The 15,451-nt window shown below is 46.2% G+C and overlaps 1 protein-coding gene and 1 pseudogene across 1 annotated transcript; one reads left to right on the top strand and one right to left on the bottom strand.

Moving 5' to 3' along the window:
• Positions 1–5,280: 5,280 nt before the first annotated feature.
• LOC144273551 (olfactory receptor 4E2-like) lies at positions 5,281–6,194 on the top strand. The gene is given in 2 exon segments (XM_077832190.1): positions 5,281–5,860; positions 5,863–6,194. Coding segments are annotated over 2 exon segments (912 nt in total).
• Positions 6,195–12,695: 6,501 nt separating this feature from the next.
• LOC144273653 (olfactory receptor 4E1-like) lies at positions 12,696–13,632 on the bottom strand (annotated as a pseudogene).
• Positions 13,633–15,451: the final 1,819 nt, after the last annotated feature.

The following is a 15,451-nucleotide window of genomic DNA, read 5'->3' as shown; positions in this document are numbered from 1 at the left end:
GAGCTTTCTGACAGGGATTCAGTTAAGGAGGCTGCAGCTTTACTCAGCCCACCTCTGCACTAGATCAGGTAAATCCCCTTATGTCATGGCAAAACCTATAGAGCCAGAGTTACTAGGCTGCGGCCAGATTCTTCACTCTGGCACACTGGTAAGCCAGCAGTGAATCAGTATCTTGATGGGTCATCAGAGCTGTTTGTGCGTCCAATGCATTGGGCACAAATTTACTCCTTTTCCCTCTCTGTTGGGATCTGAACGACAAGCAAGGAACAGAACATTCACACCTAACAAATACTGAACACATTTTCTGTAGAGCTTTCCCGTAGCAATCGGGGAGTATTAATGCCATTGTACAACGCACTGGCAAGACCTCATCTGGAATACCGTGTCCAATGCTGGTTACTCATGGTCAAGAAAGATGAAATCAAATTATAACAGATGCAGAGAAGGGCTGCTAAGATATCCCGGGAATAGAGAACTGATTTTAGGAGAGGAGGCTCAAAGAGCTGGGCTTGTGTCATAATCATATAGCTACGGGTAGCCTAGAATTCCTCCTTACCTGTAAGGGATTAAGAAGCTCAAATAACCTGGTTGGCACCTGACCAAAAGGACCAATGGGGAAAGAAGATACTTTCAAATCCTGGGGGTGGGGGGAAGGCTTTGTTTTGTGTGTTCTCTTGGGAAGCAGAGAAGCATCAGGTCAGAAAACTCCTTGTCCTATAAACCATCCTAAAAGTCTCTCATATTACAAAAATTGTAAGTAAAAGCCAGGCAAGGTGTGTTAGATTATCTTTTGTTTTGCTTGTGAATTTTTCCTTTGCTGGAGGAGGTTTATTCCTGTTTTTGGTAACTTTGAAACTAAGCCTAGAGGAAGTTCTACTGTGTTTTTGAATCTTTTGTTACCCTGTAAAGTTATTTTCCATCCTGATTTTACAGAGGTGTTTCTTACCTTTTTTTAAAATAAAATTCTTCTTTTAAAGAACCTGACTGATTTCTCTATTGTCCTAAGACCCAGGGGTTTGGGTCGGTGATCACTTTGTAACCAATTGGTTAGGATATTATTTTCAAGCCTCACCAGGAAAGGGGGTGTAAGGGCTTGGGGGGATATTTTGCAGGAATAGGAATGCCAAGTGGTCCTTTCCCTGATTCTTTGTTAAATCACTTGGTGGTGGCAGCGTACCCTCCAAAGGCAAAGAATTTGTGTCTTGGGGAAGTTTTAACCTAAGCCGGTAGAAATAAGCTTAGGGGGTCTTTCATGCGGGTACCCACAGCTGAACCTTAGAGTTCAGAGTGCGGAGGGAACCCTGACAGCATGTTTAGCAAAATCAAGGCTGAGAAAGGAACTGATTTTGCTCTGTAAATACATCAGGACGGTAAATACCAGGGAGGGAGAAGAGCTACTGAAAGTTGGCACCAGAACAAATGGGGATAAACTGGGCACACATAAATTTATGCTGGAAATGAGAAGAAGATTTTCAACCATCTGTTAGCCGACGGCCAAGGATGTTTGGTGAGGTGCCAGCTATGCCCGTTTATACCATCCGTGACTTTAACCGCTAGGACGCACTGTCCCTTCGCGGCGGGCAGCCCGGGCTAGGCTGACGGATGCCCCAAGTTCCTAACCACCCGTGACTTTAACTGCTAGAGCTCAGAGCTCCTTCGCAGCGGGCAGTCAATACTGACTGACAGGTGCCCCAATGGCAGCACTAAGAGCCTCTCCACACCCATGACTTTAACTGTTAGAGCTCAGAGCTCCTTCGCAGCGGGCAGCCAGGATTGACTGACAGGTGCCCCAAGAGTTTGCCCCGTGGAGGCGGCACAACTCAACGCTAGGCTCTTAGTACTCTCACCTAATGGCCAGGCTTTAGAGCCAAAACGGCTGAGGTTCTTTAATTGTGTTGGCTGCTTTACAGTAAACCAGAGAAAACAAGTCAGGCTTATGCACAAATGGTTACCAAAATTTATTAAGCTAGATTCTAATCATGTGGTTACAAAATTGCTAGTGCCTACTTATTTAAATGTGGAGATGTTACACACACAAACAAGTTACAAAACTGAAGCCACAATCCCAAAGAAAGAAAACAAAGTATAGAGCTCTATTTCAAAATATGTGTACACTAAAGATAGGAGATCAGGTGTGGGTGCTTCTTACCCTCCTTGCATCTCTCGATTCCAGCGGTGCCAAGCCAGGATCGGTCACTCAATTCCGCGGAAAGACGAATAAGGGACAAGGCTTAGGGACCCTCTTAGCTGCAGAAGCCTTGGGAGGCTGTCACTTATCTGACCAGCAGATAGATAGTGAAAAGCACTCCAAAATCATGGTGCTATAGGTCCCCTACTTATACCTCTGTACTCCTTTATTCTCTTTCTCCTTTTTTATGCCAAATTGAGGCTGGTCTGTCTGGGTGATGCCAGCTTTCGCAAGAGTAGTTTACACTTGCAAGGGAGAGAAACAATAAGTTTCGACTACTGGACATTTCTTTTATCAGGGTAAATATTTTCCCACCTAGGATGTTGGTGTGTGTGCATCACGCTATTTAGTAGGGGCTAAGAGCCATGTCTGTCACAGGGCCTCTGCCTGCTGTGAGCTTAATCGTTGTATCTGTTCCCAGAGGCACATTGTAGCAGCACACCTGTGCTTTTCACAGCTTCAAAGGCTGTGCTGGAATATATGTTAAGTGCCCTGTTCCGGCTTCCTCCTGTGTTTCCAGCAATGCTGGTCTGGGGTGGGGGGGGCTGGCTGTCTGGCTACATCATCAGAGGAGAGAAATTCTGGAATAGCCTCGCAATAGGAGTGGGGCAAACAAGCTAGTGAGCTTGAAGATGGAGTTTGATAAATTTACAAATGGGATTACAAATGGGTTGCTTGTAATAGTATGGAAAGGACTTCATGACTCAGGAAGTCCCTTCCAGTCCAATCTGCCTATGTTCTGGAAATTCCAAGTTCTTTCGTCTGATTGCATCTCCTAGTGGAATGGTGATTTTTTAAAAATAGTCCCTAGATGTATAGATGTTAAACCAAGAAGGGGCCGTTTGGTCACCTTGTCTGACCTCCAGCATAACCCAGGGCAGGAGGTTTCACCCAGGCACTTGGGTGGTGGAGTGAATTCCCCCCGTCCATTACTGAACCCAGTAACTGAGCACTCGTGTTATAAAGCTCTTGGAAGGGTTAGTTTTTTGTCAGTAAATATTGGTGAACACTGATTTAATCGTCCACACAAACTGACAAAAATATCTCCATCGATAAATAATCAAAATTTAGCTAGGCAAAGTAAGAAAGATGTTGCTTGAGCACTTATTAGAGTTTAGTTGAAGGAGATTTACTTTGTATATTTTGACATGTGATGTTGACAATTTATGTTAAGGGTTATAAAGCTTTAACTTTTTATAGCACAGCGTTAAATAATTATTGTCTGACACCTCCATAATTTCCCATAACTATGAACATTTAAATAGATAAAAATAGAAACAAATGTTTAAAAATAGAACATGGATATTATCTGTTGAAATTATAAAAAATCTAATTCTGCCCTGGAGGATAGATTCATGGATTTTAAGGGTTAAAGAGGCCATTTTGATCACCCAGTTTAACCTCCTGCATAGCTTAGACCAGAGAATTTCACCCCTGGGATTCCCGAGTCGAGTCCAGTAACTCAGTGTTGGATTGAAGTGAATCCTCGAGAAAGTCGTCCCTTATTGGTTTACAGATTCCAGGGGTGGAAAATCCACCGTGTCTTTTGGTAAATTGTCTCAATGGCCTGTTAACTTTTTGTAACCATAGTTCCTGTCTGAATCGGTCTAGCTTTTCAGCCCACAGCCACTGGATCTAGTGCTGCCTTTGGCTGCTAAAGGAAAGCACCCTCTGTTATCAGAGATCTCTTCACCAAGCAGGTGTTTATAGACTGGGATCAAGTCACCCACATGTAAATGTCTACACCTAGGAACAAAGAATGTGGGCCAAACATACAGGATGGGGGACTCTGTCCTGGGAAGCAGGACCCTGAAAAAGATTTGGGTGCCATGGTGGATAATCAGCTGAACAGGAGTTCCCAGCGCAGCACTGTGGCCAAAAGGGCTGATGTGATCCCGGGCTGCATGGAGAGGGGAATCCTGAGCAGGAGCAGAGAGGCTGTTTTGCCTCTGTATTTGGCGCTGATGCTACAGCGGCTGGCATCCTGTGTCCCGTTCTGGTGCCCGCAATTCAAAAGGATGTTGATAAAGTGGAGGGGGCCGGAGAAGAGCCACGAGAATGATTAAAGGGTGAGAAAACCTGCCCTATTGTGAGCGACTCAAGCAGCTCAATCTATTTAGTTGAGCAAAGAGAAAGTTACAGTCTATAAGCACGTACACGGGGAACATCTGTTTAATAGTGGGCTCTTCAGTCTAGCTGAGGAACACCTAACATGATCCAATGGCTAGAAGTTGAAGATGGACAAATTCAGACCGGAAATAAGGCATATGTTTTGAACAATGACGATGATTAACCATTGGAACAATTTACCAAGGATCATGGTAGATTCTCCATCAGCAGCAATTTTAAAATTGAGACTGTATGTTTTTCTAAAAGATCCGCTCCAGGAATTATTCTGGGGAAATTCTGTGGCCTGTGTTATACAGGAGGTCAGATGAGATGATCACAGTGGCTCTTTCTGGCCTTGGAAACTGATCTGTGAATCTATAAACCTCTTAACCTTCTCATCAGCAAGCTGAATAGACCCAGCACTTCCCCTTCTCTCTCTTTGTAAGGTGGAAAGACACGGACATACTTGAGGCTCTATTCTGAGCCCACGGTGTGGAGGGTAGAGGTGTGTGTCTCTGTGCGAATGGCTTATGTACAATGATTTATTGGTTGTCTTGTGTGTGGACTGGGTTGTTGGATCTAATGACTGTGTGTAGAGATCCTTGCTATTAACCATACATCAGTGTCCGCAACAGTTTTATCTGGCTAATGGTTTCTTTCTTTCTTTCTTTCTCTTCCACACGCAGGCTGTGATTTCCAAGGGAGCCCAAGGGAGTGAGGCACTGCAAACGTCAATGGGAGTTGGGCACTCTCTTTTTAAAAAAACCGTCTGTACAGCAAGTGTTTCAAATCCCCCCCAGGGAATCGGATGCCTCCATCCACTCATTTTGAGTGCCCAGATCCCTTAGCTGGCTTTGAACCTCCCCCGTGCCCAGGCTCTGAACGTCTTGCCCCCAGATCCCAGCGAAGAGCTCTGCTCGGCACACGTCCCCGTGATTCCCTGCCTGGTACAGTGCGTGGATCTCCCCCGCAGAGCCTGCTGCATGGATGGGGAGAATGTCACCATGGTGATGCACTTTGTATTGCTCAGCCTCTCCGAGAGCCGGGAGCTGCCGCTGGCCCTCTTTGCCCTCTTCTCCGTCACTTACCTGCTCATCCTGATGGGGGTGGTCCTCATCATGGTGATGGTGTCCAAAGACTGGCGCCTCCATACCCCCATGTACTGTTTCCTGGCGAACCTCTCCTTCATTGACCTCTGCCACGCCTCGGTCTCGGCCCCCAAGATGCTGGCTGATCTCCTCTCCGTGGAGAAGACCATCTACTTCGGGGGCTGCGTGGCCCAGCTTTTCTTCCTTCACCTCTGCACCTGCGCCGAGATCTTCCTCCTGACCGTCATGGCCTACGACTGCTACGTGGCCATCTGTCACCCGCTGCAGTACCCCACGCTCATGAGCATGTGAGCCTGCACCTGGCCTGGTGGGGGGCTGTGGTCTGGAGCCACTGTCCACTCCCTGGTGCAGACAGTGCTCACCGTCCGGCTGCCCTACTGTGGCTCCAACATCATCAATAGCTTCTTCTGCGACGTGCTGCCTGTCATCAAGCTGGCCTGCACTGACACCTACCTGAGGGGGTGATGATCGTCTCGAACAGCAGCATGATCTCTCTCACCTGCTTCCTGGCGATCCTGGTCTCTCTGTGGAGCCAGAGCGCTGAAGGGCGGCACAAAGCGCTCTCCACCTGCGCTTCCCACTTGGCGGTGGTGGGGTTGTTCTTTGGGCCCTGCATCTTCATCTACATCCACCCTGCCACCAGCTTTTCGCTGGACAAGGTTGTGTCAGTTTTCTACACAGTGGTGACACCAGTGCTCAGCCCGGTGATCTACACCCTGAGGAACCAGGAGGTGAAGGGGGCCATGAGGAAGCTGAGGGAGAGACAGGTCTTCTCCCGGGGGAAATAGGGTAATGTCCAGACAGATGGGCTCCATATGGAGGAGAACCCTCCAAGGTAGGAATGGACCAGTGCATGGGGAAATGGGGTCCAGAGGGATGGACTGGAAGACACACAAAAACACACACACACAAATACACAAACATTAACATATTTTTTCTTTACTGTGGTTACCAACAACAATAAAGCTGAGCGGATGTAAGTCCAAGGGAACGTAACAACAAAGCAGGAAGGGAAGGAAAGCTCTCCTGGGTCCTGGACACAGAGTCCGATGCACTGAGCACATGCTATCGGCTGATATTATCCCTGGGCTTAACTGATCCAAAGGCCCAAGCTCACACGATTAAAGTTACTTTGCAAGAGTCCTTTTTTCTCTGTACTTCTTCTTTAAAGTTCTGTGGAGCCAGAAGCGCCAGGAAACTCCAGCTGTGGAATTCTCCTCCGCGCATTCTCTGTTCCCTGCCATATTTCACCAGGAGTTAGAAGAGATTTTACTTTGGAATCTGTCACACCATTAGGTCAGGTGCTGCTCAATAGAGCATGTGGGGAGCCCAGGGCTGGCCTAGCAGGGGACTATGGGTTGGGATTGAGGGACACTAATGGAGCTGGAGGGTGTGGGGAGTGCAGGGAGGCTGTGGGTTGGGATAGAGGGGCACCAGCAGAGCTGAGTGAGTGGGGTCTCAGAACTAGTCACATGTGACCATAGATGTCTGAGTTTACCAATGTCACTCGGTGGAATATTTTGCAATAGGACCTGGGAGTCCTAACGCCCAGCCCTGCTGCTCTATCCCAGTGGTTTTCAACCTTTCCAGATGACTGTTCCCCTTTCAGAAGTCTGATTTGTCTTGCGTACTGCCAAGTTTCACCTCACTTAAAAACGACTTGCTTACAAAATCAGACCTAAAAATACAGACATATCACAACACATTCATACTGAACAATGGCTGACTTTCTCATTTGTACCATATCATTATAAAATAAATCAACTGGAATAGAAATATTGTATTGACATTTCACTGTATGGTGTGTTTAGAGCAGCATAAGCAAGACATTGTCTGTTTGAAATTTTAGTTTGTACTGGTTTTGCTAGTGCTTTTTCTGTAGCCTGTTGTAAAACTAGGCCAATATCTAGATGAGTTGATGGACCTCCTGGAAGACCTCTGTGTACCCCCTTCTAACCCCTCCTGGGGGAATGCAGAGGTCTTCCATGGGATATCCGTACCCCTGGTTGAGAACCACTGCTCTAACCCACTAGACCCCACTCCCCACCCAGAGCTGAGGATAGAACCCAGGAGTCCTGGCTCCCAGCCCTTGCTTGACCTCTTAGATTTCACCCTCAACCCCAAGTTTTGGGGGCTTTGTCTGGGTGGGGGTAAGAAGCTCGAATAGGTGATGAGTTTGTGGGCAGGTGGGACATTACTAGTTCCCTAGTGGTCACTCCAGTCCATTGATGATTGGTGGGAATGCAGGGAGAGTTGGACAGTGGAACAGCCCAAATGCGACGCGCTGGGACAGTTGTGTCACTTCTTACGCCAGCAGGCTGGTGCAGTCTCTCCTGAGAGCTGATTCTGCTTCTGTCTCTTCCATGTGCCTCATCACACTCCTGCTGCTACTTTTAATTAGATCCTGAACAACTTGTTCCGGAGGCAGCATCAGCCCAGCTGGACTTCCTTCGAAAACTTGTAACGGGACTCCGAGGAATTGATTAGAAGGATGCAGACTTGTGCTGGAGACTTTGCAATGGCATGGACCAGAGATAAGGGGCCAGATCCCCAATAGGTGTAAGTCAGGCATAATGCCACTGGAGTCAGTGGGGCCAGATTCCACACTGGTGCAAATTGGCCATAACTCCAGTGGAGTCAATGGGGACCAGGTCCCCAGGTAGTGTAAATCACCCATAGCTCCATTAGAGTCAATGGGACAGATTCCCAGCTGCTCTAAGTTACCCACTCATTCATGCACCTAGGGTTTAGGCCCGTCAACCTAGGAATGGCCAGGCCAGATCAGACTGGGGCCCATCCAGCCCAGATTTCTGTCTTGACAGTGCCCGGTACCAGTGATGGAAAACGCCTAGAGGAAAGTTTCCCCTATCCTCTGTCTGTTAGTGTTGGGTTTATGCTCAGAACCTGGACAGTTAATGACCCTTCCAAACTACCTAATGCAACTCCGGATGTTCTCCTTAGCTATCTTGTTAAGTGAGATGTGTTAAACCAGAGGCGGAGGTCGGAACAGATTAGATGAGCCTTAAGAGACAGCTAAACCAACCCACTGAAGACAAATGGGGTATTTGAGCCCACCCAGCAGAGAGCAGAGAGCACCAAAGGGATTTGTCGTTGTAGGTCTGTGGTACAACACAAGCAAAGGGACACAAGGCTAGAAAGGGACAGCAGCAAGAGAGAAGGAGAGCCAACTATGCAGCCTGAACCAGCTGGTTGAAAGAGTTTGGTGTCAGGAGCAAAGAAGCTATCCCTGTTTTTTGCTTCTCTCCTGTGACTGGAGAAGCAGGAATGTACATTCCTTGTCAATAAACACGAGTCCATCAGCGAAAATACCAGACTCCCTTGTTGATTTCCCTGGCATCTGGCTGCCCTGACTCCCAGGGATTTCTTATGCTGCCCTGACTCCCAACCGGAGCACCCCCAGCTCCCCAAACTTGGACTAGCCGCTATGTCAAAAGGGATAATGATATCAACGTGGCACTGTATGAAGCCCTGCTCAGTGGAGCTGGGCAATACTCAGGATTTCCATGCCACGGGAAAACTGGACATTTTGAAATTTGTTTTCGTTCTGAAATCAGAACGAAAAACAACAAAAGTTCAAGCTTTCCCACTTTCAGGTCAATAAAAATGTTCTGTTCTGATTTCAGTTTTAAAAAATATTGTAAATTGTAATTCATACTGTAATGTACAATGAAGTAAATTTTGAAATAAAATGAAACATCAAAAGGTTTCATTCCGACAAGGTCAGAATGAAATATTTTGACTTTCTCAAAATGCTTTCTCCTCCCTGCTCCTGCCCATCAAAATAGACACATTCCCATAGAAAATTTCAAATTCAACAAAATGTCCCTTTTTGACAGAAAATGTTCAGGTGGAGAATGTTTTACTTGCTCCATTGCGAACGCTCAGTGGTACCATGAGGTATTGAGCTCCAGTGGCTAAATATTTCTTGTAATAACAGGCGGAGACAGGCTAGCACCTGAATATTTTTGCTGAACAATGCAGATTTGGATTGACGGAAACATTTCACACATAAGAATAGGAAACATAAGTGTTAGAGAGCTTATTCCTTCAATCTCCCACTTCCCTGGTCCTTCTCGCATGAACAGAGAGCAACAATACCCGAAGTCCGAAGGTGCAAACAATTCGATGTTTATTGGGGTGAACTTCCAGCAAGCTTAAATACAAGTTCCTTTTTCCTTATTTTCGAATCCCAACTTACTTCCTGTTTGCCCCTAATTTATATAGTAATATTCTTTGCTATACCTTAACCAATCATTCTACTGAAATTTAACTAACCAATTCTAACATACTGTAACATGATTAGCTAACCAATTATATCCCACCACCTTAATTAGTTTACACCCAGCAAAATTAATTATACAGCAGACAGAAACAATCACAGAACCAGACAGAGATTATACAGACAAAAAATAGCAATAAACAATGGTCACATAAACACCACCCTATACCGGAAACCTACTGACCGCTATTCCTACCTGCATGCCTCCAGCTTTCACCCTGACCACACCACACGATCCATTGTCTACAGCCAAGCTCTGCGATACAACCGCATTTGCTCCAACCCCTCAGACAGAGACAAACACCTACAAGATCTCTGTCAAGCTTTCTTACAACTACAATACCCACCTGCGGAAGTAAAGAAACAGATTGATAGAGCCAGAAGAGTTCCCAGAAGTTACCTACTACAGGACAGGCCTAACAAAGAAAATAACAGAACGCCACTAGTCGTCACCTTCAGCCCCCAACTAAAACCCCTCCAACGCATTATTAAGGATCTACAACCTATCCTAAAGGATGACCCAACACTCTCACAAATCTTGGGAGACAGGCCAGTCCTTGCCTACAGACAGCCCCGCAACCTGAAGCAAATACTCACCAACAACCACATACCACACAACAGAACCACTAACCCAGGAACTTATCCTTGCAACAAAGCCCGTTGCCAATTGTGCCCACATATCTATTCAGGGGACACCATCACAGGGCCTAATAACATCAACCACACTATTAGAGGCTCGTCCACCTGCACATCCACCAATGTGATTTATGCCATCATGTGCCAGCAATGCCCCTCTGCCATGTACATTGGTCAAACTGGACAGTCTCTACGTAAAAGAATAAATGGACACAAATCAGATGTCAAGAATTCTAACATTCATAAACCAGTCGGAGAACACTTCAATCTCTCTGGTCACGCAATCACAGACATGAAGGTCGCTATCTTAAAACAAAGAAACTTCAAATCCAGACTCCAGCGAGAAACTGCTGAATTGGAATTCATTTGCAAATTGGATACTATTAATTTAGGCTTAAATAGAGAGTGGGAGTGGCTAAGTCATTATGCAAGGTAGCCTATTTCCTCTTGTTTTTTCCTACCCCCCCCCCAGATGTTCTGGTTTAACTTGGTTTTAAACTTGGAGAGTGGTCAGTTTGGATGAGCTATTACCAGCAGGAGAGTGAGTCTGTGTGTGTATGGGGGTGGGTTTTTGGAGGGGGGTGAGGGAGTGAGAGAACCTGGATTTGTGCAGGAAATGGCCTAACTTCATTATCATGCACATTGTGTAAAGAGTTGTCACTTTGGATGGGCTATCACCAGCAGGAGAGTGAACTTGTGTGGGGGGGTGGAGGGTGAGAAAACCTGGATTTGTGCTGGAAATGGCCTAACCTGATGCTCACTTTAGATAAGCTATTACCAGCAGGACAGTGGGGTGGGAGGAGGTATTGTTTCATATTCTCTGTGTATATATAAAGTCTGCTGCAGTTTCCACGGTATGCATCTGATGAAGTGAGCTGTAGCTCACGAAAGCTCATGCTCCAATAAATTGGTTAGTTTCTAAGGTGCCACAAGGACTCCTTTTCTTTTTGCGAATACAGACTAACACGGCTGTTACTCTGAAACCTGTCAAAATAGCAAAGTGGGAACTATAATGACAAAACAATACAGAAGTGGGGATTTCACAACTACAGCTATAAAGACATAAGAGTTTCCCAGCTGTGTCTATTGATAAGGGAGTTCTTATCAGACAGAAAACTATCAACCTCAATTTCCTTTTACATCTTCTAGGCACTTCCCTTTCTCTGGAGGTGATAGGCACTATCAGGACAGGAGTGTATTCCTAACAGCCCAATAGCACCTTCTTTCAATGTGACTACTTTGGAATGTGAGGATGTGACCGGTCGCTTCCCAGCTTATGGCTGCCTCTGTCGCTTAGCCAAAAGCCTTAGCCTAAGAACAGGGCCTCAGAATGTCACAGTAAGAGAAAGACCTTACACTGGCAGACAGTGATTTGGATTCTTTCTTTTATACCTCTAACTAGCCAAGTGATAAGAATACACCTAAATTCTTAAAGTACAGGCCTTTGCAGACAGGCCTGAATATCTATATCCTAACAATAAGAACGGCCAGACTGGGTCAGACCAAAGGCCCATCTAGCCCAGTAGCCTGTCTTCAGACAGTGGCCAGTACCAGGTGCTTCAGGAGGAATGAACAGAACAGGGCAATTATTAGGTGATCCATCTTCTGTTTTCCAGTCCCAGCATCTGGCAGTCTCAGGCTTAGCCATCTTGGCTAATAGCCTTTGATGGACCTATTTGCCGTGAACTCCACCATGAACATTCACCATGCATTCGTGTTTATTTTGCTGAATAGTTCTGATAGGGAAAAAACATTCTGAAAATATAAAAATGTTTCATTTTGACATTTTAAAAATAAAATGTTTTGATTTTTTGATGTGAGATAATTTTGTGTGTCAAAGTTTACTTTGATTTTATTAAGTTTTTTTTTAAAGTTAAAAAAATGAAACAAAAATTCAGTTTCAGATTGAAGGAGACATTTCATTCTATCCAAAATTATCCTCCCCTTCCCCCCTACATAATTTTTTGGGACTGCCAGAGAACCAAAAAATAATTTATTCTGTTAGCTCTGGTAAGCAGCACTCAAGCTTAACCCCCATCTCCCCATCCCCCAATGGGCCAGTTAGCTTGACCATAAACCACCACTTAACTTGAGCTAGAAATTGGTGAGTGTGTATGGGAGCTGGGTTAGGGGGCGATACTCAAGTTACACCATGAGTGATCACCGCAGAGAAGAAATCCCTAAAGATGGACAGATACCCAGATAAAAACAGTAATGGGTGGTGGAGAAGTGATAAATATTCATAGAGTCATAGATACAAAGGCCAGAAGAAACCACTGTGATCATCTATTCTTGCCTCCTGTGTGACATAGGCCAGAGAACTGCCCCAAAAACGATTCCTTGGAACTCAGGGTCATTTGTCTCTGGAATTGACCTGCCTCGCCTGCAGTTTGTGCAGTGCCTGCTGCATGTCCTCGTTCTTCAGGGTGTTGATGACGGAGTTAAGCAGCGGGGTGGCGGCCATGAAGAACACCGAGACCACCTTGTCTACGGCCAGGCTCTTGGCTGGCCTGAGGTAGATGAAGATGCAGTGGCCCAGGAAGAGCGTCACCACCGTGAGGTGGGTGACGCAGGTGGAGAGTGCTTAGTGACGCCCCTCGGAGAAATGGTTCCTCAGGGAGATGAGGATGACTGTGTAGGATACCACCAGCACCACAAAGCAGGCTACGGAGTTGGAGCCCCGAGTTGGAGACGATGAGCACCTCAAAGACATAGGTGTCAGTGCAGGCCAGCTGGAGGACCAACGGGACGTCGCAGAAGAAGTTGTCAATGGCATTGGGGCCACAGTACGGGAGGTTAAGGGTCAAGGCAGTCAGGGTCATGGAGTGAACCAGCCCACCCAGCCACACGGCCACTGCCAGCTTCAGGTAGAATCTGCAGCTCATGATGGTGCCCTAGTGCATGGGGTTGCAGATGGCTGCCTAGCGGTCGTAGGCCATGGCGGTGAGGAGGAGGATCTCAGTGCAGGTGAAGAGGTGGAGGAAGAACATCTGGGCAATGCATTCACCAAAGGAGATGGTCTTCCTCTCCACTAGGAGGTCAGCCAGCATCTTGGGCATCACCACTGAGGAGTGGCAGACGTCGATGAAAGAGAGGTTGCTGAGGAAAAAGTACATGGGGGTGGGCAGGCATTGGTCATAGGCGATGGTGAAGATGATAAGCGTGTTCTCCTGCAGGATCAACATGTAGATGACTGCGAAGAAGCCGAACAGGACCAGCTCCAGGGCATGGTTGGTGCTTAGGCCAGAAAGGACGAACTGATTCACTCTGCTCTCATTCCGTGCCACCATGTTCTGTCTTGGGTGTATTGCCCCTGAAAGAATGGACATGGTGGGAGAGGCAGGTGGGTAGCTGAGGGGTACATGTTGCAAGAAGTGATGGCAGGTATTTGGTGCCAACATTCTGGAGCCCTGTGCAAGAGGAGAGCTGGGAAAAATGTGCAAAATGCACACTCAAGAGGAGAACCCGCAACCCCTGTCGAGCTGCTCACAGCTTGGGAATTTCTGTCCCACAGGAAAATTCCAGGGTTTAAAAAAAAAATGTTCTCCTTGTGATTTGGAATAAAAACTTGAAAATTCAAAGTTTCCTGCAGAAATGAAACTGTGAAATTTTACATTTCGGAAAAATCAAACGGTTTCCGTTTTACTTTTTTTAAAGATGAAATGGAGCATCTGGCTGCCCTGACTCCCAGGGATTTCTTATGCTGCCCTGACTCCTGTGGTCTCCCTGGGCTCCCCCTGATTCTGGGAGACTCAAGACTCTGCCCCTGACTCCAGCTTTAAAATCTGTTCAAGAGGAGAGAAGAACAAAAATATATGTAACAAGAGAGCCCTGCACAACGCATGCAAAGGAGAGCCCTGAAGAGCACATGCGATGGGAAAGCCATGCAAAAATCCATGCCACAAGAGAACTTTTGAAAATGCTTGCAAGAGAAGAGATGTGGAAAATGTTTGTAACAGGACAGCAGTGCAAAACGTGCGAAGCAGGAAAACTGTGTGAAATGTGTGCAGCTGGAGAGCTGTGCAGACTGGTAAATAGATCAGGCTCTGTTCCAGGCCCGTTGGGCTGCTTGAGCAGAGTCACAGTTCTTCCCCTGCTCCCTCACACATGCTCTAGGGGGCAGGAACCTTCCAGAAGTGCACGGCAGCATTCTAGCCCCTATCCTTGCTTGGCTGGGCCCTGTAGGGGCCTAAGGGATGGCCGCCGTCTTGGCTAGCTAACCAGGGATTGACCTGTGGACCTTCATGGTTAAAAGCATGCTGCACCTTGAGCAAGCCAGGCTTCGCTCACTGCTGCTGGCACAGACCCATCTCCCCTGCATATGGGGCTCAGCGGGGGCATGTAAGGCACCAGCCTACTGCAAATAATAGGGGCTGTTCAAGCATTTCCCTGTGCAAAGAGTTTTAAATGAACAATTAGCTTTTGTTCAGAAAACTTTGTTCAGTTTTTGTTTTTTAATTTTCTGAATTTTTAAATTTTACAAAAAAAATTTCCTCCAAATTTCCCCCCTATTTCCCCCCCATTCCCTGACATTTTCCTACTAAAAAATGCAAAGGGCAGTAACAGGTGACAGATGTTAGTTGTGTCAGTTAATGCAGATCTGGAAGAAGTTCAGTTACGATAATGAGAGTCAGATATAACTTGAATAGAACAGAAGAGAACAGAGAAAATTATAATATAACAGAGGAAATTAGGAGAGAAGAGAAAACACTGATAACTTTTCATTGAAAGTGACATTTTTTTCATGAATTTTTTTGATAAAATAAATCAGAAGTGTTTGAAATTTTCCACGTAATCCTTTTTCCTAGACTTTTAGGCCAGAAGGGACCATTATGGTAGTCTAACCTAACCTTCTCCGTCACATGGCCCAGAGAACGTCACCCAGTAATTTCTGCATTACGAACATAACCCCTGTTTGAGCTAGAGGGAATCTGTAGGAAAGTCCTCTAGCCTTGATGGAGAAGTGATGGAGAATCTGCCACGTCTCTGTGTAAATTGCTCCAATGGTTTAGTTCCATTCACTGTTCAGACTTTGTGCCTTGTATCTAGTCTGATTTTTTGGTAGCTTCAGTTTTGGTCAATTGGAACCCATGCCTTTGCTGCTCAATT

Source organism: Eretmochelys imbricata, chromosome 13 (genome assembly GCF_965152235.1).
Source record: "Eretmochelys imbricata isolate rEreImb1 chromosome 13, rEreImb1.hap1, whole genome shotgun sequence".
Classification (NCBI taxonomy): domain Eukaryota; kingdom Metazoa; phylum Chordata; order Testudines; family Cheloniidae; genus Eretmochelys; species Eretmochelys imbricata.
Note: the sequence above shows the minus strand (reverse complement) of the source record. Positions and strands in the feature narration are given on the sequence as shown.